Below are 25,109 nucleotides of genomic sequence, written 5' to 3'. Positions count from 1 at the left end.
GTGCACGTGTGTGCGTGTGTGCACGTGTGTGCGTGTGCATGTGTGTGTGCACGTGTGTGTGCATGTGTGTGCGTGTGTGCACGTGTGTGCGTGTGCATGTGTGTGTGCACGTGTATGTGTGCAGGTGTGTGCGTGTGTGCACGTGTGTGCGTGTGCATGTGTGTGTGCACGTGTATGTGTGCAGGTGTGTGTGTGCATGTGTGTGTGCACGTGTGTGCGTGTGCATGTGTGTGTGTGCGTACCTCTCCTCAGCAGAGAGCTCCTTCAGCTGTTGGTGAGGTTTGGTTCCTCTCATCGCTCTGATGCTGACGGCGTACATCTTCGTGGTGTAATCCACCGTCTTCTCGCGGGCGACGTCGCTGTCGTAGCCTTTAAACACACACAGTTACAGATCTGAGGGACGGCTTCTGGGTTTATGTTGGTGCTTCACTGAGAGGTCATGTGACACCTGGATCCAGACATTTTTGCATTGAAGCTTTCAGGCAGAGACTTTGTTCGTGTTTGTTTGGATGCATGAAGGTTTGTCTGTGTCTGCTTTATGATGTCACAGCTACGATAGCTGAGAGGTGGAGTACGGATAAAGGGCGACGCCATCGTGTTTGGTGCAGATCTGAACCTCGTTTTTTGAACTGTGAGCTGGTGCAGAGACGTCTGCTGAGTTTAGCACCAGCGCTGCTCTCTGTTCATGATGTTGCCGATGCTACGATTAAAGACGAAACTGTAAACTTTGGATTCGTGTTTATCGAAACAATATTTTCAAACCTCCGTCCTCCTCGATGTCGTCATCCGACTCCTCGCTGTCTACGAGCGGTCGGCTGTTGCGAAACAAAGGCCCGTCCCCCTCCACGCTGACCACGCCTCCTCGCTCCCTCACCCAGATCATCAGGGCGGTGTCAGCGTGGAGGGGGACGGGCCTTTGTTTCGCGACAGCCGACCGCTCGTAGACAGCGAGGAGTCGCGAAACAAAGGCCCGTCCCCCTCCACGCTGACCACGCCTCCTCGCTCCCTCACCCAGATCATCAGGGCGGTGTCAGCCCCGCCCACCGTCAGGAGCGTGGAGTCATCCTGAGCCCAGCGGACGTTTGTGACCTGTGCGCTGTGGCCCACGTAACGCTTAAAGCGAGCGTACTGACCCTGCAGGAGGAAAGGAAGCAGGTCCTTAAGAGGAAAGGTACACACACTCAAACACCTGAGGTCAGAGGGGCACTCTGATTGGTCCTAACTTTACAGGAAGTCACACAAGTTATCCAAACTGACTTTTCTATCGCCACATTGAAACCTGGGAGGCTGTGGCTGAGAAACCGCGAGGCGAGCACTTCAGAACAATCAGACAGCGTTGAACCCAGAGGAGTCGCCCCCTGCTGGCCACTAGAAAGAATGCAGTCTTCTCTGTACAGTGTGTGTGTGTGTGTGTGTGTGTGTGTCGTTGAGGTTGTGTGTCGTACTCTGACGGGATAGCTGAACAGTTTGAGGAAGCCAAAGTCGTCTCCGGTGGCGAGCAGCGCGTGGTCTCTGGTGAGCGACGTGGCGTTGATGTCGGTGATGTCGCTGTGCGTCGGCCAGATTCCCTCACAGGTGGAGCCCAGAACCGACGTCCAGCCGGCCCACTCGATCCGCTCCAGCTGCACAAACACACACACAACACGACACACACGGGTCGTTTCCACACGTCAAGCTTTTCTGTCTCCGGTACGAAACAAACGGACTCGTTCACGCCGCTGGAAATACGTTGGAGGCGTGACATCATGAACCCCAGCTCCTCCTCCTCTCGCTCAGCATGCACACTGACCTCACAGTTTCTGATGGTTTGTCGTTTTCCTCGCGGGGCTTCAAAGAACAGCTGCTCTTTGGCTCCCGTGTTGACCTGCAGCAGTTTACCTGCAGCACAAAGACAGCAGAGAAACATCGTCTGGACTAAGAATAACGCAGCGGCTGAACGCGCTCGCAGATCTCGCCGTCTGCTCGCAGACTCTCTGTGCATCATTCAAAATTAGCATTTACCCTTTAACTTAGTCCTCAGTCACATTAGGGACGGGTCGGTGACCCCTGATAACCTCTGGTTGCTATGGAAATATGGACCAATAACCTGAGCGTGGTTGTTTTGGTTGGTAGCAGACAGCAGCACAGTTTGCACAGAAGACGCCAACATGTCCGCAAACACTCGCCGGCTGCTCACCGAGCGGGAAAAACCGGAGGACGCTCGTCTCCAGAGGCCCAGCGTTTACTCTGAGGCCTTTACTCTGTTAAACAGCGCCCCCTGCTGGGCGGAGGGCAGCATCTAAAGTGTGAAATTATGATTTAACAAGCACTGCTGTTGTCAGGTGTGTGCAGGTGTGAGAGCGACTCGGATGGGAGAGAGAGAGAGAGCCGTGTGCTACCTCGGGCGTCCCAGTCGATGTGCGTGATGTAACTGGACGCTCCTTTACAGATGCCGACTCTCTTGCTGCTCAGCACGTTGTAGATGTCCACGAAGCTGTCGTGTGACGCCACCGCCAGGTATTTACCTGAGTCTGAGAGCACGAACACCCGGAACACACACAGTCTGTCACATGACCCACAAAAGATCAGATCACAGCAAATCAGCACGTTCATGGCTCTGCCTTTAAGTTACAACAGTTCATGTGCACAGCGAAGCTCACACATTTACAAACACGACAGCCGTCTTTATAAAACCTCGCAGCGTGTGTGCAGGAAGGTGGTGTTCTGACTGATCCTCCTCTTTTTGTAAGACAGAAGTCAGGACAGGAAACTGTGGCTGGTTATTTTCACCCTCCATATCTACCTGCCTGACCTGGCAACACCTCAACAAAGAGCTGTGTTCATCTGGGGGGGTTCTGTAAAGCTTCTCCTGATGTGTTCGTCAAAGGGAACCGTTGATAAAAAAGCAGGCGGCATGTGATATAAGAGCCAACGGCTGCAGATGTTTCAGCTCATCGCTGCCACCAGCGAAGGAGGAGGAAACACATCAGCGGTTAGCACCGTGGCCTGGTGCGTTCTCCAGGGTGTCTCACAGTCCAGGCAGACACGTGTTAGCTTAACAGCTGATTTCAAAGTGCACAGAATGAAACATCTGCAGTAAATGACTGTGTGTGTGTGTGTGTGTGTGTGTGTGTGTGTGTACCTGGGGAAAAGCGGATATCAGAAATGGCGTCACGCCGATGGTGGAAGCTCAGCAGGTCCTCCAGCGTGTCTGCGTTCACCACCAGCACGCCGCCGTCGCTCAGACCGACCGCCAACGCTTTCCCGTCAGGAGAAAAGGCGCAGCAGCGACCGCCTGCAACACGCACCAAGTATCCGATTACTGGCAATCTGGAGCTGTGACGCGTTCAGGGACATTAGTAAAAGCGGACGCCCGTCCCGTTACTCTGACCTCTCTTCAGCTTGCGGACGGCCACCATGCGGTGATTGGCTGACGTCTCCCACAGCCGCAGCGTTTTGTCATCGCTGACGGTGGCGCAAACGGGGAGGAGGGGGTGGGGGGCCAAACCCCAAACCTCGCCCTCCATGTGACCCTACACACACACACACACACACACACACACACACAATATTACCATGATGATGTGAACGTGCAGCAGGAACAGGAGACACATGACAGGAGATGGCATTACCTTGGCCTCCAGTAACGCTGTGAGGAACCTTGGAGTCATTTTTGACCAGGACATGTCCTTCAACGCACATATTAAACAAATATATCAGACTGCTTTCTTCCATTTGTGCAACATCTCTAAAGTTAGAAATATCCTGTCTCAGAGTGACGCTGAAAAACTAGTTCATGCATTTATTACTTCCAGGCTGGACGACTGTAATTCATTATTATCAGGAAGTCCTAAAAACTCCCTGAAAAGCCTTCAGCTGATCCAAAATGCTGCAGCAAGAGTCCTGACAGGGACTAGAAAGAGAGAGCAGATTTCTCCTGTTGGCTTCCTGTTAAATCCAGAATTCAAAATCCTGCTCCTCACATACAAGGTCTTAAATAATCAGGCCCCATCTTATCTTAATGACCTTGTAGTACCATATCACCCTATTAGAGCACTTCGCTCTCGATCTGCAGGCCTACTTGTTGTTCCTAGAGTATTTAAAAGTAGAATGGGAGGCAGAGCCTTCAGTTTTCAGGCCCCTCTTCTGTGGAACCAGCTTCCAGTTTGGATTCAGGAGACAGACACTATCTCTACTTTCAAGATTAGGCTTCAAACTTTCCTTTTTGCTAAAGCATATAGTTAGGGCTGGACTAGGTGACCCTGAATCCTCCCTTAGTTTATGCTGCAATAGACGTAGGCTGCCGGGGATTCCCATGATGCACTGGGTGTTTCTTCTTCACTCACTATGTGTTAACAGACCTCTCTGCATTGAATCATATCTGTTATTAACCTCTGTCTCTCTTCCACAGCATGTCTTTATCCTGTCTTCCTTCTCTCACCCCAACCAATCACAGCAGATGGCCCCGCCCCTCCCTGAGCCTGGTTCTGCCGGAGGTTTCTTCCTGTTAAAAGGGAGTTTTTCCTTCCCACTGTCGCCAAAGTGCTGCTCATACGGGGTCACATGATTGTTGGGTTTTTCTCTGTATGTGTTATTGTAGGGTCTGCCTTACAATATAAAGAGTTTGAGGCGACTGTTGTTGTGATTTCATGCTGTATAAATAAAACTGAATTGAATTGAAATCAGGTCCACAGGCACCAGACGTCCCCTCACCATGGAAACAGGTGCACACACACACACACACACACAGTATTCCCACCTGCACCAGCAGGGTCATGGGTCCGGTCTTGTCAATCTCCAGAACTTCTCCGTTTTTGGTTCCCACCAGGATGTGACCGTGACCCAGGGTGATGGCCCTGATGGACGGGTTGTCCTCCAGCAACAGTCCTGCACACACACACATCTCTGTATCGTCTTTTCTGGTCTCTGTTTCTGCTGTAAAGTCTCTCTGTAGTTGTTTTTCGGTCTGAGTTTCTCTAGTCTGCCTCGTTTCCTTTTTATAAAGATGAAGCTGCCGAAATGATTAAAGCAAAATCAAAAAGATCTCCCTGTGTCCTGGGCGATCGGGTTGGCTTAATTACTGTCTCTCTGTAATCGTCTCTGTGATCGGCTGAGCAGCCTGGACTAAAGGCGGCTCTTTCCAGTAACTGCTCTCTTTTCCAAACCTGGATATTTTTGCAGTTTCAGCTGCACGTCCACATGATGGCAGCGTTGGACAGAAGAGGTTCTGCTCCACAGGTTACATATGAAACTCCACCGAGTTACAGAGCATCTCTGTGTTGTTAGGAGAAAAACTGAAAACATGAAGTGGTCAGTGGGTTTGAGTCTCACCTGTCAGGAGACGCCACAGGTGAGCCTGGTACAGGCAGCAAACCCACTGGCTGAGGCTCGTAGTGACACAGCATGCAGATGTTTAACATCTGGCTGAGTTTACACCACGATCACGTTTCAGCATCAAACGTTTGCTTATTGTTTATCTTTGTAAACATCAGCTCAGCCATCAGAGTCTTTAAAAACTGATGACATCATCAGCCGTCACGCCGCTCTCGCGTGCTTTGAGCTGCGTGTCCAAACAGAATCTCAGACTCTGATTGGTGGGATCAGGGCACAGTCAGTCCACCTTAAACGATAAGGTGGAGCTGTAATCGTGACTGAATCTAAGCACCTTTCGACCCCAGGGACAGCGCTGCTCTCTTGATGGCGTAGGTTTTCAGGCAGCGATCAAACATGTCGTCCCACAGCTCCACCACGCCGTCCTTCCCACCCGTCACAAAGCCCTGCAGACAAGCAGATGTCACTGAGTTTAAATACCTCACAGAGGCCGTGGGTGGGGTTCAGGTCTGCCCTCCTCACCTTGTCCAGGGAGAACGTGGCGAACACCGGCCCGTCGTGGGCCTTCACCGTTTTCAGCAGCAGCGGCTCCTTCCAGATGTAAACGTCTCCGGTGGCGGTTCCGGAGAACACCAGCGCCTCAGTGCGGCCGTAGCACACTGACATCATGGTCTCCGGCCGGCGGATGCTCCTAAAAGCGCCGCGCTTGAAGGTCAAACCGCCACCTGGAGGACAGAGGGGAAGTGCTCCGTCACACTGTGACCTACAGCACCCTGCAGCAGCTCCTCTAGTGTCCAGCAGGGGCTCCAGTCAGTCCCCACAGACTGCCAGGGTAAAACCTCACACCTGTAACGCCTGTACGGGGCCGGCTCACCTGCTTAAACTGGTGCCAGTTATGGCGAGCGGCTGTGGGATAAAAGCTAAACGACAAAGTGAAACATCGACGCTGCAGTTTTACCTGCAAGCTGCCAGAACTTGATGTGTTTGATTCCCACAGTGACCAGTTTGTCCGTGACCATGGGATTACACTTCACCACGAAGATCTTGTCCTTGTGACCCCTGAGAGAAGACGGACAGTCAGTAACCGTCAGCTGCAGCTCTGTGCAGGTAAACGTTAAGGTCAGCAGCAGACAGGCGAGTACCGGGCAGTGGCGAGCTTCTCTCCTCTCTTCCAGTCCCAGACGACGATCGAATGTCCATCATCGATTCCCACCGAAACCAGACTCTTCCCATCAGCTGTGAGAGGAAACACAGATCAGCTGTTTACTGTGAGTCCAATCAAAGCTTTAAAATAAGCTGGCGTGTAAAACACACCCACAGTTTTTCAGTCGTGTCGACCACAGTTTGCAGTGACGTCGAAATCTTTTGCAGACACAAAAATGTCGTGAACGCCTCCAGAGACGACTTTGTTTCATACGATGTTGACCGTTTTAGTATCTGTGAACTCTCAGGCTCGTTTTCTTAATGTCACATTGTCATTTACCTTTATTTTAATGCTTTTAATCAAGTTTTGATGTTTCCAGTGAGGTGGGAATGTGTCGTGTCCTGTGGATCTCTAATGCACTGTGCCTATAAAAGGTGGACTGAAGTGCGAGACGTTCACTCTAATTTGTCCTGTTTATTTTGTAAATTATGTCTCCATGATAGTCACAAAGGACCAGACAGCTGCTCCGCCCTCGTCCATCACCCCTGGTTTTACCAACATGGTGAAGACGCTCAGTTCTTTAAGTCTTTAAAGCAGGATTTTATCAATCACGGTGCTGCCATCCATCCTTATACACAGTGTGTACGTGCTCATATACACACACACACCTGAGAAGTCCAGCGCACACACTCCTCTCTGATGAAAGCCTTTGAGCAGAGAGAGGCACTTCAGAGTCTGGATGTCCCACACGTGGACGGCCGGGTCCCTCCCCACCTGCACAGCACCAACATTAAATGCGACGTTAAGAAGAAACAGCGAGAGGTTTGTGGCAGAGCAGACGAAGGTGCAGACGGTCTGAAGAAACTAAAGCTCCTGCAACACCTGCAGAACAACAAGTTTTAAATAGCAAAACATGAAACAACAGATAAGCTGATCAAAGCCGATTAATAATAGTCACGGCAACTCGGAGTGTCCAAAAAAACCTACACGGTGCAGTATGCAGTCCATAAAACTGGAGAAGTACTGCTTATCCAATATCCACCTTAAAATGATAAAAAATAGACAATCAGACAAGCCCATCCATCTATCAATCCATGCATCCATCCATCCATGCATCCATCCACTCATCCATCCATGCATCCATCCACTCATCCATCCATCCATCCATCCATGCATCCATCCACCCATGCTTCCATCCATGCATCCATCTATCAATCCATCCATCCATCCATCCATCCACGCATCCATCCACTCATCCATCCATCCATGCATCCATCCATCCATGCATCCATCTATCAATCCATCCATCCATCCATCCATCATCCATCCATGCATCCATCCACTCATCCATCCATCCATCCATGCATCCATCCACTCATCCATCCATCCATGCATCCATCTATCAATCCATCCATTCATTCATCCATGCATCCATCCACTCATCCATGCATCCATCCATGCATCCATCTATCAATCCATCCATCCATCCATTCATCCATCCAAATATCCATCCACTCATCCATCCATCCATCCATCCATGCATCCATCCACCCATGCTTCCATCCATGCATCCATCTATCAATCCATCCATCCATCCATCCATCCACGCATCCATCCACTCATCCATCCATCCATGCATCCATCCATCCATGCATCCATCTATCAATCCATCCATCCATCCATCATCCATCCATGCATCCATCCACTCATCCATCCATCCATCCATGCATCCATCCACTCATCCATCCATCCATGCATCCATCTATCAATCCATCCATTCATTCATCCATGCATCCATCCACTCATCCATCCATCCATGCATCCATCCATGCATCCATCCATCAATCCATCCATTCATTCATCCATGCATCCATCCATTCATTCATCCACCCATGCATCCATCCACTCATCCATCCATCCATCCATGCATCCATCCACTCATCCATCCATTCATGCATCCATCCATCCATTCATCCATGCATCCATCCATCCATGCATCCATCCATTCATCCATGCATCCATTCATGCATTCATCCATCCATCTATCAATCCATGCATCCATCCATCATGCATCCATCCATCCATTCATCCATCCATCCATCCATCCATCCATCCATCCATGCATCCATCCATCCATCCATCCATCCACCCATCCATATATCAATCCATGTCAGGGTCGCAGGGACCGTGTACACAAAGCTTTGTGGCCACAGACGACTGTCATCTGCACACAGGAGAATTTGAACATCCTCACAGCCCAGTGTGAGGTCAGTAATATACAAGCTAAATAACAGAGGCCCTAAAATCAATCCTTGCGGCACTCCAAATGTGCAGATTTGGAAACGTGGAGCATGATCAACAAAACTCAACTTTATCCAAATAAATACCAATTATGGATAAAACTAAACTGTCTTTAAGTCACAGCCCAGAGACCTTCCAGGTCCGTTTACACCACAGGTGTTGAACTCCAGGCCTCGAGGGCCGGTGTCCTGCAGGTTTCAGATGTGTCCTTGATCCAACACAGCTGATTTAAATGGCTAAATGACCTCCTCAACATGCACTGAAGTTCTCCAGAGACCTGGGAATGAACTCATCATGTGATTCAGGTGTGTTGACCCAGGATGAGATCTCAAACCTGCAGGACACCGGCCCTCGAGGGTTGGAGTTCGACACCCCTGCTTTAAATGCTAAAGTATCTTTCTGTTCAACATTCGATTGTAGCCTTAAACACAGCATCATCCATCACAGTCCAGACGACCACGTGACCGTCGGTCCCGTGTTTGCCTCACCTGTCCCGTGGCGGCGTAGTCCTTCAGCGGGTGGATGCTGAGGCTCAGGATGTCATCGTCGTGGCCCAGGTAGAAGCGCTGGCTATGCAGCTGACGGTTGTAGACCACGCCCACCGCTGCTACGTGGTACAACACCTCCCCGCCCTGCGTGTAAAACAGGTTGTTCCTGCAGTCGTAGCCACGGTAACTGCACAGAGAAATCATTTTTTAGTATTGCACAGACACACACGTGTGATCATGCACATCTTTGGCTGATGCTGTTTGCAGTTTGACCTGATGGTGGCAGTGTTGTCTCTCTGTTACACCCACAGAAACGTGTCTGTGTGGTTTCTTATTTTAATGTCTTGTAGAGGATAAACGATGATTATGCTCAGCGGTGTGTACGAGATTTTAACACAACACCGTTATAATAATATCTAATATCACTCAACCGCAGTAAAAACACGCCCCACGTGTGACCTTTAATGACATAAAGCTTGCATGTTACAACGACCACAGGCCGGCTGAGTTACCCGTGAACAAACTGCAGTCGCAGGCCTTGGTCCGGTCCTTTCTGCCTCTTCAGAGATCCAACCTGCTGCTTCTTCTCTCTGCTCTGCTGTCGCAGCTGAGGCAGGTCCTCCTTATACACCTGCGCAGACAGCAAACACGCTCCAACGCTCACGTGGAGGTAATCCAGACAGGAAACAGACATTTACACTGAAAGGGTTCTTCCTCTGGAGAGCATGAACGCCCAACACTGCTGCTGCTGCTGCAGAGGATCAGAAGCTCAAAACACCTCAACGTACACATGCAATAAACAGATTTCAGATTCAGGGTGATTTTCACTTCTTATGAAGAGAATCGTATACAGCCATGCTGATTATCCCGAAACCTAATCTTTATTTACCCAGGAACACCGGCGACGGATAAAAACATCCCGGATGAAATCTGTTCAATCAGCAGCAAAACAAAGTGAGGCAGCAGGTGCAGGTGAGACAAAGAATCAGAAGCTTCTGCAGGAGCTGCGATGCTCAGGAACAACACGTGCAGCCTGCAGTAACCAGCTCACCTTCAGCACATTTACCAAACATTTCATTGATTTTGCAGCTGATTGCAGGCGGATGGAGCTGCGAACCCCAACGCCTTTTTTCTCAAACTCAGTCCGAGCTTCAGAGGAAGAAGAAATAACAAGTCTCCAAAGATAAGGACCGATACCTGCCCACACTTCTCTGATAGATGTGGGTCAGTGAGATGGGAGCGCACCAAGAATAGCCCTGTAAATAAGCACATCGCTGAGCAGAGCGTTCAACCTGCGACGGCGGTAAAAGCTTTCAGCTTTGTGACGACTGCATGTGTTAGTGCTGCAAAGCTGCAGTCAGTGCTGTGTGTGGAGGCTTTGGAGGACAGGAAGTGGTAGATCTGCTGTCCACACGCTGGCCTGCTGAGCTGCAGACTGCAGTGCCTCCACCCTCAGCACACAGACTGCACCTGCTCTTTATGTGCCGAGGTCGAGTCGGCGTGTTTGAGACTTTCGCAGGGACCGGCTTTGCTCCCTGGAGGTTTGGGACTGGCGGCGCTCCACTTTCCCTTTGCTTTCATTTACAAAACGCTGCAGAGTCACGGCGGCTGAGCGTTTAACTGTGACCGGAGACGATTCGGTTGCTTCGACTTCACCTCCAGAGACAATAAATCAAAGCCAAACAGCTCCTTGAATTCAGTTATTGACTTTTATTTTAATCTAAAGGAGAGCACTGAAACCTCTCTGCACTTACTGCTTAATAAACAGCACTTAATGCTGATGTTCAGTTATTATGTTCATGCCAGTATGAAATAAAGCAGGTGAGCGAGCCAGCAGCCTCGGCTCAGACACATCTGTTCGCTGGTGTTTGAGAGTCTGACCATTTATCAACAGTCTGTGAGAGACGAATGTTTCCAGTGTAAACAGCCCATCAACAAGAAAAACGATTATTATTGGCAACAAGATATCTATTAGCATCTAAGAGGAACAAAGAGGTCCTGGTCGGGAAAGTGCGGTTTGTGCAGAAGGTCTTCGACCCTCCGTGTTCAGCAGCGAGCGGCGGGTGGAGCAGGAGATGGACAGGTGTGAATGATGGATGGAGGCGGAGAGAGAGCCGAGCATGAAATCAAAGCGTCGATCTCTCGTCCTCAGCTATGGCTACGAGCTGTGGGCGGTGCCAGATCGACTGAAACTACACATGGAAGAGTCATGCCTCCAAGAGGGCTGAAACCAGAAGCAGAGGGCGGGAAGGAGCAAAAACGTGGAGATGAGAAGGAAAAACTGAAAGAGGAGGTGTTTAGGAAAAGGGAGGAGAGAAGGAAGCAGGGATTATGTGAGGGAAGGGGACAGGGAAGGAAGCCGGGCAGGCTCAGCGTGGGAATTTTAATAATCCACTTTTTCAGGCTCGAGCTAATTAAGCTTTTGAGCCAGAGACCAAGTCTAAACACAAACACACACACACTCAGCTCTATCTACAAGCAGCATATTGTTGCAACGCTGGCGGCGCCCTGCAAACAGCAGTCACAGGGACGTGTGCCAGGCAGCGGCTGGCAGAGGAGATAAGGCGTGTTTCATGATCACCATGGAAACTACACTGAGCCCTGCAGGCTGATGGGAATGAGAGCGAGGCGGACGCACTGAAGCGGGCGCCGCAGCAGAAACATTCACAGCCGCTCGGCGGGGCCAGCGTGGAGCACCTGAGGCCCCCGACCAGCCGCCGCCGCGCAGGTCGTACCGGTCTGTCGTAGTGAATCTGCGTCTCCTGCTCGATGTCAAAGTCGAGCTCCGGGACGTCAGACACGTCGCTGTCCGACTCCTCGCTGTTGGAGTCTCCGTGACTGTCTGAAGAGGAGACAATACCAAAGACACCAGAGTCACAATCACAGGCTTCTACTTTGCTTCTAATGTTTTTTAATCTCTTTTATTTTACTTTTTGGTTTTTCACATGCTCATAAATAAAATATAAAAGTATTGGCTTTACCTGCATAGTGCATAGATATCTGTACATGCTTTATCATTATCATTATTATTATATTTAAAACACACACTTCTTCTGCATGTTTCTCTTCCTGCTAAAAAGCATCTTTTCAGATCGTGTGACTGTTGGTGTTCCTCTGTGTTACAGTGTAAAGCACCTTGAGGTGACTGTGCGTGTGATTTAAATCTTTAGATAAATAAGCTCTTACATATGAACCCACTGACTACCTGTAGGTCTGTGTGGGACTACGACAGCCTATCCACGGCCTGCTGGGACCCCAGTGCAGCTTGGATGGCCGAGCTGGATCTAATCTCTAAAAGCTCACGTTTGTCCCAGGCTGGTGTTTCCAGCGAGCGTGTGCGGGCTGGATTCCTCCGTTACTCACGGGTACCTTGGATGTTGACGTCCGGGCCTCCGTTCATGACCGACTCCGGCAGAAACCTCCACTGGAAGAGGGCGTGGTCGGCCCCACCTGTGGTCAGCACCCACTGCAGGTCATGTGACCAGCGGACGTTGGTGACGTGGGCCGAGTGGCCGATGTACTTCTTAAACTTGGCTCCTTGGAGGAAACACAGGTTTGTTATGAAAGGAAAGAAGCAGAGGAAAGAAGGCGTGGAGCGGAGAGACGGAGGAGACGGAGACCTTTCCTCACGCAGGGGAAGCGGAAGAGCTTCACGAGGCCGAGGTCGTCTCCGGTGATGAGCACGGCGGCGGAGGGGTTGGCGTCCACGGCATTGATCTCGGTCTGGGCTGAGTATTTAGGCCAGATGCCGCTGACCTCTGAGCCCAGCACGCCACTCCAGGAGGCCCAGCGCTGACCTTTGACCTCCTCCTTATTGACCAGCTTCCCCACTGCGGGAGGACAAGAAGAAGAAGACGGCAGTGACGACCGAAGAATAAAACTCATTTCCATAGTTTAGGGCGCCGCGGCTGATCTCTGTGCTGACGTAAGTGATACACAGCAGCGCCACAGATTTTATCGACGCCGCCGCGCCGACAGAAGCAGATAGAGAAACGTGTTCACGGTGCAGATTCATATCTGCGTCGCTGCCGGCGGCGTTTCTCTCCGCGGGTTTCTGCGTGTTTTGAATTTAAGTGTTGCAGCTTGTCCTTCGCAGGCATGAATATGTGCAGGAGACAGGCTGAAGGAGCAGGACTCAACCAGGACAGCCTCCTGCGCTCCGGTGCGTGCTCCTCCCTCTGTGGAGACCTGCAACGAGCTAAAAAAGCCTTTTAACTTCTGACAGAATCATTAAATGTTTGTTTTTAGTCTGACTGAAGCATTTTGTGCAATTCTGAGATGCCAGTGTCGATACAGGCTGTGCAGCTTTGCTGTCTGAGAGTTTACTGACAGCTGCACAGACGTCAGGAATCTGTTCGACTCTGCAAAGAACCCGTTTTAAATGTCTTTAGGCTCTTTGTTAGCAGCAGCCACAGCTTGACATAAAACTGTAGTTTTGCATCAACACGGTGGAAACTTGGTGTGTCTCAGCAGGTGTGCAGCGAATCCTTCAAGGGTCTAAAACCGTCTACAGCAGATGAACATCATGTCCAGCAAAGACCCAACACGGGTCCTTCAGCTGATCCTCTGCTGTTCACTGAAGCCTCATCACAAATGTGTCGGTGAACAGGAGGAAAGGCCGCGGTCTGAGACAAGAAGACCAGAGCATCAGGTCTGATGGATCAACATCATGGTCACGTCAGTCAGTGGTGACGTCAGCAGGTTTTTATCATATACACTGTATTTACATGTATTTACACGTGTGTTTGCACATTTCAATAAATCATTGAAAGTATTTGCAGAACCAAACGCTCCCACTGAAGGCTGTGAGGCTAGGCGCTAAGCACTGATGCTCGCTAACGCTAACATGTCGACCTGCGCTTAAAGATAAGACCTTCATCAGGCTGCTGTGTCACCTGGTCACACGTGTGATGCTGTTGGTCGTGACCTCTGCACCCAGCGGATACCCGGAGTGTCGTACCGGGAACAAACAAAATAAAACGACTTGCAGGAGGCGGAGCCCCCTCGGGCCCCCATGAGCCACGGCCCTGCACTGAGCTGTCAGTAATGAGCACGCTGCAGGTAGTGAAACTGTCCTCAGAGTACTGCGTTAACAGGAAGTCTCCAGTAAACTGTGAGAAAAAAGAGATTTTTTGATGGTCCGATCTCGATAATGAGGCTCGAGAGTCCAAAGTTAGTAAAACATCAGAGACGCATTAAAGTGAAATAAAAGAGGCTGAAATAAGCAGAGTTTATTTATACAGCAGCTCATTAAACTCTGAGGCCTCACAGGGATGTAACAGGCTTTGTTTTTTTAGTGGGACCCAAAATAGTGACGAATATCTTCATCATGAGAACAAAGACGTTAAAGCTTCTTATTACTGTTTTCAGAGCTTTCTTGAAGCTCGTCCTCGTGTCTCTTTTATCACGATGCGTCCAGGATCCTGACAATGAGCTGCGTTTAGATCCCACACTTAGAAGAGCACATCGCTCTGATCATCAATATTAAACAACATCATTTAATTTCTTAAATATTATAAAAACATAGATTTTGACAACAATTATTGTCTTTATTCTTAAAATATGTAGACTGTAAATACACGTACGTGACTTTAGTGTTTATATTTTAATATCTGATTAAGAATTGAGATTATTATTATTGTTATCCTGTAATTCAGAGAAGCGTCTCAAGTTTGATCGATTGATTCTTTAAAATGAGGAGGTGGCTGGGGAGAGCGAGGTCTGGGCTTCTCTGCTTAGGCTGCTGCCCCCGCAACCCGGCCCCAGACAAGCGGAAGAAGATGGATGTAAATCATCCACAGCTGCCCTGGTGGTGTTCAGGAGGTGGGAATGAGCAGGAGAGCTCCAGCTTCTGCAGACGAGCGCTACCTGCAGAGCAGACGGACGTCTCCAGCGCCCACTCGGTCCTCAGAGGCCGATTAAATATGAAAACACAGAGTCAGCTAAACCAGCGATATTAAAAAGAATGGATGCTGACATGGCTCCAACTTTTTTTTAAACATCAGCATTCTGCAAAAACAGCACGACAGCATATTCACAAAGATACGAGAGCATGGAGTCGGCGTCACAGGGTTCACTTTAAACTCAGTTTATTTCTGCTGGTTTTATTTCACTTTGTCACTTTAACGCTTTCAATGTTGGTTTAGGTTTTGTAGGCCCAGTGTAAGATGAAGAAGGATTATTCTGAGCTCTAAATCATGCAAAGCTACTCAGGCGGAGGCCAAGAATAAAAAGATGGTGAGAATGAGCAGAATCAGCCCAGCTTCAGGTTTGACCTACGACCCCAGAGACTCACGGGGCATCCGGTAGAAGAAGCGGTCTCCAGCTCCGTCGTTGGTCTGCAGGATCTTGCTGTCCAGCGTCCAGTCCAGGTGAGTGATGAAACTGGAGGACTGGCTGCACTCTCCAACCTGCAGACAGTCAGAGACGGAGTTAGCTTCGCTTCTAACATCTCAACCTTCTTCGCTGTCTCTCCAACACGACCTTCTTGTATCTCTGGGCGACAGCGTAGATGTCCACCAGTCCATCGTTGGAGCCGACAGCGAGGTAGGCGCCGTCCGGCGAGAACTTCATCTCGTGGATCACCTCCTTCCTGTCCTTGATGTGAACGACCTCAGTCATGTCTCTGAGAGGAGCGGAGACCAGCACACGCATACGTTACAAAAACAGCGTGACTGTGTTCGTACAGCACATTTAACGTAAAGGCTTGTTCAAGTTAAAGGCCAGAGAGTAGAAATGAGTTTGATTATAAGCAGAAATCTTAAAAGTAGAAACGGGTCGGGCGGTGAAATGGGACGGTATTCGATATTCCAGAGATTCGGAGTAAGAGCTGAAAAAGCTCCATCGCTCTAACTTTAAGTCTAAATCCTAATATGGACGATCACCTGATCAGCAGGCCGCGATGCTCTGACAGGAGCGTGAACACGACTAGGATCAGACCGGTGCAGCCGTGCCGGCACATTTAAAATCTTTAAAACAATCAAATCAAGCCTAAAACTGACAGGAAGTCAATGCAGTGACTCCAAAACTGGAGTAATCACATGTTCGTGTCCCAGACTGATGGATGCATGACGCTGAGTGGCCAACGGAGGCAGCACAAACATAACAACCTGTTTTATTCTTTCACAAACATAAAATTAAATTCATGTTTATTCTTTAGGTCTTTAAGACATTTTAACGTATGTAAAGAAAGCAGTAATGGGCCAAAACTAGAGCCTTGGGGGACACCACAGGACAGAGAGAGGAAGAAAACCATCAACACTTTACAGAAACAGCTTTAATTTGTACACAGGCACCAAGACTGGACGCACATAATCTGTCATTCACATAGGAAACCAATTAAGAGCTGTGTGTGTGTGTGTGTCACCTGACTCTCAGCACAGTGAAGGATCCGTCCTTCATGCCCAGAGCCAGCTGGGATCCGTCCACGCTGAACGCCACACTGCGCACCGCCTCCTCCATGTTACAGCGAGCGATGAGGGCGTGATCCACCAGACTCCACAACCTGACACACACACACACACACACACACACACACACACACACACACACACACACACACACACAGAGGTGTAATCAACAAGTTAAATTTATAATCTTTGATATTTTTAAGAAAGGTACAAATGCAACATGATGTCTCCATGAGCTGATTTCAGGTTGTTTCAGGTTCAGATTTGTCAGTTTTTGTTCATAACAGATGAAAACAAAGTGATTTTGTGAGGAAGAGCCAAAGCAGCACTCAGTGTAAGGATCTGTATCACTCTGCTCGCCTCAGCTCTGTGCTTCCATTTTCACACTCAGCCACAGTAGCTTTGCATGATTCACAGTCCAAAGAGAGCACCGACCTGACGGAGCGGTCGTCGCTGCCGGTGACAGCCAGAGGCTTTTTGGGGTGAACGTCGAGCGCCCACAGCTCGCCCTCGCTGTGTCCCTGCATGATGAGCAGCGGCTTGTCCCGGTCCCGCACCATCACCTGCACAGGTACAACAACTCAAGAGCAGGTTTTCACATTTTAAAGCACCACATCACGCACGTTTCAGTGCCGATCTGAGCTGCTAAAACTGCCTGACATTAGAAACTCTTCACAGTTTTGATTAATGAGAACATTTTGTTGCCTGCGTGTCAGCAGGAGGTCTTCACAAAAATAAAACTCTTTGAAACGCGTCGCCGCAGGGAGGGAACAGCGTGAGGTTTCGTCTTCTTCCTCACCTCAAAGATCTCGCTGTCCTGCGTCCCTGCCAGGATCCGGTCGGCTCGCCAGCAGACGCTGCGAATAGACAGACCTGAAGGAGGGAGGAGAGGAAAGGAGAAGGTAAGGTGACACAAAACTGTCAAAACATCAGGAGAAAGACAAAAATAAAACCAGTGGAGAGGAAAAGAAGCAAACAGGAGGATAAAAATGGAAGACGACAGCGCTGCAGAGGAAGCAGGTCCTCGGTCTTGATGAACTTGGTGGTTAAATCCACTAAATAAACGCTGGAGAGGTGGCGGTGCAGCCAGGTGACGGTGGACGGAGCTCCATGAACCTCTGGACTGCTTCGTTTTTTATTTTCACTTTAAAAGCACCAAAAATGATTCGGTTAGTTTTAGGAAAAGAATCCGGTTCGACTGAAACGCACACCTGCACTACAGCAGAGACACGTGGACACTCACATCATTCATCTCAGTTCAGAACACCCCCAGGAGGAGCGCAGGAGGTGTCTGATCAGAGGGAGATCTGGACTTTGTGAATGTAGTTCAACCTGCTGACTCAGCTCGGCTTCAACCTTCGTGTTTTTTTAAAGTTTTGCTGCTAAAACTGCTTTTTTCCACCATCGGAAATGTAATTAGCAGGGCTGCTCAGCAGCTCAGCGCTCGCCAATTAAGAGCATCTGCTGTGGCTGATGGCATCGCTCAGCATGTGATGTTTTCCTGTAATGTTGTTAGAAACTCCAGAGGTTCAGCAGCCAAAACAGGCCGACAGCAGAGGAGTTTGTGAGGCACGTGGGAAATAACTGGGAACGATTATTTTTTCTTCAGCTTCAGACGCAGGAAGAGCGCGGCGCACCGCGGGAGAGGAGAAGGAAGCAGAAACAAACCGACTTCCTGTCCACGTACAGAGCAGCGAGAGGCGAAGAGGACGGGCTCGTCGTCTCATCGGGCGTGGAACTCCAACATTTTTAGGCGCCGATATATTAGCAGCCTTTCAGACTAATCCACCATGAGATGGCAGGTTTGTATCTGTTGGGTCACGTCGGTCAATGTCAGAACTCGGACGGATTCAAACCGTTGAGCGTTATAAGAAACAAGGAGAATCATGCAAAGCTGTCCTAGAGCAGGATGCTCCCACATTTCCTGTCCACAGATGTCACAGCGACTGGTTTCAGGATGTTTTTGAGGAGATGAACTTTGACGGTTAATCAGAAGCTCCATCGTGTCTGCAGCAGAGATGTGTTAAAGAGGAGAACTCGTTTCAAACTGACAAAACTTTTGCCTCCTTCCTTTCATCTTTTCTTCCTTTTTAACTTCTTCCTCAAAATCTTCAGAGAGGAGATTTTAAAAGGAGGCGGTGGGATTAATGGCTCGCCCTCGAGCTGCTCCTGAAGGAAGAGCGTACGTCTGCACCTCCTGCTGGGCAGCGACATTTCAGAGGAGGGGGAGGCGAGGGGTTCAAACAGCCACCACCTCTGGATTTGAGCTGAAAAATAAAGATGAGAAACCTCCTCAAAGAAAATCAGGTCATTTTAAAACCTTCAGCTGACAAAGAACCGTCGGGATGTAAGGACCGTTCCTCCTCATTGTTTAGAATAGAGATAAACCCGCCCCTCCCTCCCACCTGAGCCCCTCCCTCCCACCTGAGCCCCTCTCCGTACCTTAACTTTGCAGCCTCAAACAAACCTTTTCTATTAAATTGTGTTAGAAGCTGAGACCTCGTCCCTGTGTGCACCTGTGTGATGCAACACTGTCACCTTTGCTGCTGTAATGACCTGCGGTGACCCCGTGACCGTACCTTTGTATCCCTGCTCGGCCTCTCGCAGGTCGATCTTAGTGATGGGTTTGAAGTCGACGTCCCACAGTCGGATGCAGCCGTCTCTGCCGCCCGTGGCGAAGCCCTCCTCGCAGGAATACATGCTGAAGATACCGGCCTGAGAACACACACGCATCCACACAATGAAGCAACGATGGACCCACGTCAGCCAGACGTGCAGACGAGTGTCACGCTGGCCTTCTGCTGCGACGGGAAGCAGAGGTGAGACTCACGCTGTGGGCGGACTGGACCGTTCGGATCAGGTTGAGTCCCTTCCAGACGTAAATGTCTCCGTTAAGCGCCCCGGAGTACGTGATGTCATCTTTAGCCGAGGCCACACACAAGATGGTCTGCAGGTCGCCCGTCTTCCCGAAAATCCCCCGCTTTGGTGTGAGAGCGTTACCGCACAGGGACCAGAACTGCGAACACAAACGGAGGCGGTCAGGAAGGAGACGGGGAGACACCTTCTTACTGTTCGAGGCCAGATCTGCGTCCTAGACGCAGATTAACGATGGACTTAGTTTCAAAAGCACATGTAAAGAGTGAGGGGAGGGGCTAACTGAAAGACCAACGGGCACCAGAAGTGTCAATCACACAGTAGCCCCGCCCTAAAACAAGCCCTCCCTTTTCCTTCTTTCTGACTCTAATTTATGAAGCACAGCATGTTTTACTGTGTCAGCACAAGATGTCCCAACAAATTCAGCTCAGACCACCACAGTGAGCATGTGAAAGGTTAAAGTTATGCTATGAAAATCTGCCGCCCTCCCTGTCTGCATAAGAACCAATGATCACCTTGACAACGGCTACATCGCAGTTCCCTCTGCAGAGTTTAAAACTAAACACACCTGAGCTTACTTCTTCACAAACACAGAAGCAAACATGGACCACGACCTGAAACACAAGCCTAAAAAGAAAAACGGGGCTAAGGACGCTAAAGCCAGTCATGAAGTGGCCGCCATTCATGGAATCTACAGGCCAGAGGCGTTGGAAAAGCTACGTGAAGATGTGATGAGCATCATTGAACATTTCATGGAGGATGGCTTTCCGGTTTTAGACCGCTTCATGGAAGAGTTTCTGGAGAGCGATGGAGACACGACAGAAAGTGACGGAGATGCGAGAGAAAGTGACGGAGACCCGAGAGAAAGTGACGGAGATGCGAGAGAAAGTGACGGAGATGCGAGAGAAAGTGACGGAGACCCGAGAGAAAGTGACGGAGATGCGAGAGAAAGTGACGGAGACCCGAGAGAAAGTGACGGAGATGCGAGAGAAAGTGACGGAGACCCGAGAGAAAGTGACGGAGACGCGAGAGAAAGTGACGGAGACGCGAGAGAAAGTGACGGAGACGCGAGAGAAAGTGACGGAGATGCGAGAGAAAGTGACGGAGACGCGAGAGAAAGTGACGGAGACGCGAGAGAAAGTGACGGAGATGCGAGAGAAAGTGACGGAGACGCGAGAGAAAGTGACGGAGATGCGAGAGAAAGTGACGGAGATGCGAGAGAAAGTGACGGAGATGCGAGAGAAAGTGACGGAGATGCGAGAGAAAGGGGTCTGCGGAGGGAACAAGGAACCCAAACAGAGAGTGCCGAGGACGCACCTGCGAGAGGGTTACCGCGCATACCACTGAGGAGAATACTGAGAGCACTGGGAAGGAGGCTCCAGCAGGCTGGGGAAGAGTGATCTCCACCAACTCACCGAGCACGCTTTGGTCGTGTTTGTGTTCAAAACAGCAAATAAAAAAGAAAAAACAATCTAAATTGTCCTGGATTTGTCTTGTATTTAAATCCACAGCAGTGAACCATGTAAAGGTGCTTTTTGATATCTGGACTGGACTCTGATTGGATGAGAGAAGCTGAGCTGGGAGTTGTCTCCAGCTTTTATATCTGCTTCCTTCTCGGCTCGTTAGAGATATTTAATGACGGGCGTTCAGAGGAACTATTTTATTACCTCGAGTGAAACTAAGCGGCTACATGAAGGTGGAGAAGGTCAATGTGCTGACCAGTCATATTTCTGGGTAGGAGGAATACGTTACAGATTAACGATGGACTTAGTTTCAAAAGCACATGTAAAGAGTGAGGGGAGGGGCTAACTGAAAGACCAACGGGCACCAGAAGTGTCAATCACACAGTAGCCCCGCCCTAAAACAAGCCCTCCCGTTTCCTTCTTTCTGACTCTAATTTATGAAGCACAGCATGTTTTACTGTGTCAGCACAAGATGTCCCAACAAATTCAGCTCAGACCACCACAGTGAGCATGTGAAAGGTTAAAGTTATACCACATTTCTGGAGACGAGCACAAAACGACGATTTCTGCGTTACCTTGATGTGCTTCACGCCGCAGCTCACCAGGCGGCTTTGCTGAAACGGATCCCAGCAGATGTCAAAGATCTGGAGAACAGAAGAAACGTCCGTTATCGGGTTTATGTGAAAACGCGTGCATGCACAGTGGAAGTACGATGAGAAGGAAACACTTTCAAACTCTGTAAAAGATTTTTTATTGAGATCTGATTGGTGTGTGGTGCTTCACGCTGATTTTCTGTCCCGCTCAGACGGCACCGCCCAGAGGCTTTGCCAGACGGCGGCAAGCGGCGAGGCTTAACTGCAGAGGAAGCTGATTGGTGCACGCTCTCACCCTGTCCGAGTGTCCCGTGGCCGTGGCCAGGATCTTCCCTCTCTTCCACTCCCAGATACACACCGTGTTCTTGGCGTCCAGGCCGACCGAGGCCAGCCGCTGCGGAGGAGAGACGAGGACGGTTACGCATCCAAAATGTCTACAAACAATTTAAAAAAGAGGCTGAACGTGCAGAAATCTGACAGCTCATCTGCTTCATACGTGCAAAAGCTTAATCCAAGCTGACAGAGGGCGGGGCTCCCTGCTCGATTAGCCTGACGCTCATGTGACGTGTTTGTAAGTGTAAATATAGCAACTCTGCAACATTTCAGATGAACTCAAGTTTATTTCTAACGACCAAACCTTTAAAGCGTTTTCAAAGGTTTGCTTGGAAAGGCTGAGGTCAAACTGCAGGAATGTCTTAAAGGCATAAAGACCTGGATGGCCGCTAACTTTCTGCTTCTTAATTCAGATAAAACTGAGGTTATTGTACTCGGCCCTGAAAATCTTAGAAATATGGTATCTAAGCAGATTCTTACTCTGGATGGCATTACCTTGTCCTCCAGTAACACTGTGAGGAACCTTGGAGTCATGTTTGACCAGGACATGTCCTTCAACGCACATATTAAACAAATATATCAGACTGCTTTCTTCCATTTGCGCAACATCTCTAAAATTAGAAATATCCTGTCTCAGAGTGACGCTGAAAAACTAGTTCATGCATTTATTACTTCCAGGCTGGACGACTGTAATTCATTATTATCAGGAAGTCCTAAAAACTCCCTGAAAAGCCTTCAGCTGATCCAAAATGCTGCAGCAAGAGTCCTGACAGGGACTAGAAAGAGAGAGCAGATTTCTCCTGTTTTGGCTTCCTGTTAAATCCAGAATTCAAAATCCTGCTCCTCACATACAAGGTCTTAAATAATCAGGCCCCATCTTATCTTAATGACCTTGTAGTACCATATCAGCCTATTAGAGCACTTCGCTCTCGCTCTGCAGGCCTACTTGTTGTTCCTAGAGTATTTAAAAGTAGAATGGGAGGCAGAGCCTTCAGTTTTCAGGCCCCTCTTCTGTGGAACCAGCTTCCAGTTTGGATTCAGGAGACAGACACGATCTCTACTTTTAAGATTAGGCTTCAAACTTTCCTTTTTGCTAAAGCATATAGTTAGGGCTGGACCAGGTGACCCTGAATCCTCCCTTAGTTATGCTGCAATAGACGTAGGCTGCCGGGGATTCCCATGATGCATTGAGTTTTTCCTTTCCAGTCACCTTCCTCACTCACTATGTATTAACAGACCTCTCTGCACTGAATCATATCTGTTATTAATCTCTGTCTCTCTTCCACAGCATGTCTTTATCCTGTCTTCCTTCTCTCACCCCAACCAATCACAGCAGATGGCCCCGCCCCTCCCTGAGCCTGGTTCTGCCGGAGGTTTCTTCCTGTTAAAAGGGAGTTTTTCCTTCCCACTGTCGCCAAAGTGCTGCTCACAGGGGGTCATATGATTGTTGGGGTTTCCTCTGTATCTATGAAGCGCCTTGAGGCGACTTTTGTTGTGATTTGGCGCTATATGAATAAAATTGAATTGAATTGAATTGAAAGGTTAACGGGAAGAATACCTGAAAGGAGCGTCGAGCTGCTGCGCAAACAGACGTCTGCGCTCCTTCAGTGATCAAAGACTCAGCAGATCATAAAGGATTCAGCTTCACAGCAGTCCTCAATAAATCAGCCACAGCCTGCACACTTGATTTATTATTAAGCTGGAGTTATGATTATTTTATTGATTGTGTGTTTATTTTGATTTAGCCTGAGATGTTCAGTCATCCAAAGTCAGTGCCAGGGGCAGAAACTGCTGGCTCAGCATTCACAGAGTCGCCTCACAGCTCAGCAGCAGCGACAGCGTTTTCATTAATATCACTCACGTCCACAGAAACCAGAACCAGTGCAGCTTATTGGCAGTTTCATCACCGTCTGACCTCAACGACACCTTCAGATCTGGTTTTCCAGCAAACGTTTGATGTGTTTTCAGCATCAGACCTTCCAGAGTCGTCCTGCTGTGACGCTCACAAAGACTTCAGCTTTTCCAGGCTCCACGGTTAGAATCACAAATCAAAACCAAAGTAAAAAACAGGTTTTTAGTGTCTTCACTGAGTCCGTCAGGAGCTGACAGCAAGGACCAGGCCAGGTCACTGCTAACACTTATTAACAGGACTAAGAGCAGAATTCCTAATTAACCGCTTAAGCCCCAACGCCCCTGATACGGGGGCAAAAGGTCAGGTAGGTTTGGGGCTTAAGAGGTTAATGGAATTTCATTTTATTTAACTTACAGTGTTTTCCTGTAAATACACGAGAATCAGGAGGAAATAATCCCACCGTCAGGAATTAGAAGTCGTTTGAATTTAAAGGTGATTTTGCAGAAGAAGATTGTCTCATCGTACATCGTAAACACTCGTCAGCCACATCGTGGCGTGCACGAGTCCTTATCTTATAATAAATATGTTGACGTGCACGATGGGTGCTGTATTATTCAGCCGACCTTTACCGCTCTCTCTTTTAATGCTCGACCCAAATCAAATGATTAGTTCTTCTTTCACAATCGCTTTGAAAGGAACGCCTCACTTCCTGTAAAACACCTGGAAGTTAAAGTTAGGCCCCCCCACAGTGTGGCTCCGCCCTGCAGACAACACTGCTTTCATTTCTATATGTTTAAATTCCAAAGATGACGAACCGTCTTCAGACTGAAGGACGTTTGGATGGAAATCTCATCATTAGTGAAGCGATGTTGGGCCGTCGACAGATAACGATGGCGGGTGGCTACGGAGCTGTGGAGCACAGGAGAGCTGGAGGATGATGGTTAAGGTGTTTTCATGTTGACGCTCCCTAACGCACAGAAACGCCACCAAACGGCAGAAAGAGGACAGCGAGAGCACGTCTGAGATGGTCGATGAAGATGGTCCTCAGCTCCGGGTCCACGCCCACCTTCAGGTATTCGGGTATTTTGTAAGCTGAGCTGCACGTGAACAGAGCTGATAAACCCGTCAGCACCATCATCATGTTCTCTGTGAGTGAAGGCGGGTCTGACTCTAAGCTGCTGTTATTTATGATTTCGCTCTTTACAGCTCTATTGATTTTCTTATTTCAGCATCAGTTGCTGAGAAACAGTTTATTTACCGCGCACGCCGCCCACTCACACCCAGGGTTATTTCATATGTTGGTTTGTGACGCGTTTCATTTTCCCAGCCGCAGGCTGACACG

General features: G+C 49.2%; 1 protein-coding gene across 1 annotated transcript in view; it reads right to left on the bottom strand.

Annotated features, from left to right (window-relative positions):
• The window catches only part of LOC112434264 (echinoderm microtubule-associated protein-like 6), a 42,917-nt gene that overhangs the window by 12,943 nt on the left and 4,865 nt on the right, over positions 1–25,109 (bottom strand). Inside the window, exons 3-31 of the mRNA XM_076891976.1 lie at positions 21,878–21,976; positions 21,565–21,633; positions 19,483–19,668; positions 19,232–19,367; positions 17,452–17,525; positions 17,088–17,215; positions 16,610–16,747; positions 15,727–15,868; positions 15,539–15,653; positions 12,864–13,073; positions 12,613–12,780; positions 11,979–12,085; positions 9,756–9,874; positions 9,244–9,430; positions 7,123–7,228; positions 6,453–6,546; positions 6,269–6,369; positions 5,833–6,035; positions 5,645–5,756; positions 4,739–4,866; positions 3,371–3,512; positions 3,122–3,274; positions 2,379–2,510; positions 1,790–1,878; positions 1,446–1,622; positions 991–1,134; positions 857–861; positions 763–815; positions 243–369 (exon numbers count right to left, since the gene is read on the bottom strand). Coding sequence (XP_076748091.1) covers positions 243–369; positions 763–815; positions 857–861; positions 991–1,134; positions 1,446–1,622; positions 1,790–1,878; positions 2,379–2,510; positions 3,122–3,274; positions 3,371–3,512; positions 4,739–4,866; positions 5,645–5,756; positions 5,833–6,035; positions 6,269–6,369; positions 6,453–6,546; positions 7,123–7,228; positions 9,244–9,430; positions 9,756–9,874; positions 11,979–12,085; positions 12,613–12,780; positions 12,864–13,073; positions 15,539–15,653; positions 15,727–15,868; positions 16,610–16,747; positions 17,088–17,215; positions 17,452–17,525; positions 19,232–19,367; positions 19,483–19,668; positions 21,565–21,633; positions 21,878–21,976 — 3,644 coding nt within the window. The remainder of the gene's footprint in view (positions 1–242; positions 370–762; positions 816–856; positions 862–990; positions 1,135–1,445; positions 1,623–1,789; positions 1,879–2,378; positions 2,511–3,121; positions 3,275–3,370; positions 3,513–4,738; positions 4,867–5,644; positions 5,757–5,832; positions 6,036–6,268; positions 6,370–6,452; positions 6,547–7,122; positions 7,229–9,243; positions 9,431–9,755; positions 9,875–11,978; positions 12,086–12,612; positions 12,781–12,863; positions 13,074–15,538; positions 15,654–15,726; positions 15,869–16,609; positions 16,748–17,087; positions 17,216–17,451; positions 17,526–19,231; positions 19,368–19,482; positions 19,669–21,564; positions 21,634–21,877; positions 21,977–25,109) is intronic.

The sequence above is a fragment of the Maylandia zebra genome, linkage group LG13 (assembly GCF_041146795.1).
Source record: "Maylandia zebra isolate NMK-2024a linkage group LG13, Mzebra_GT3a, whole genome shotgun sequence".
NCBI classification, from domain to species: domain Eukaryota; kingdom Metazoa; phylum Chordata; class Actinopteri; order Cichliformes; family Cichlidae; genus Maylandia; species Maylandia zebra.
Note: the sequence above shows the minus strand (reverse complement) of the source record. Positions and strands in the feature narration are given on the sequence as shown.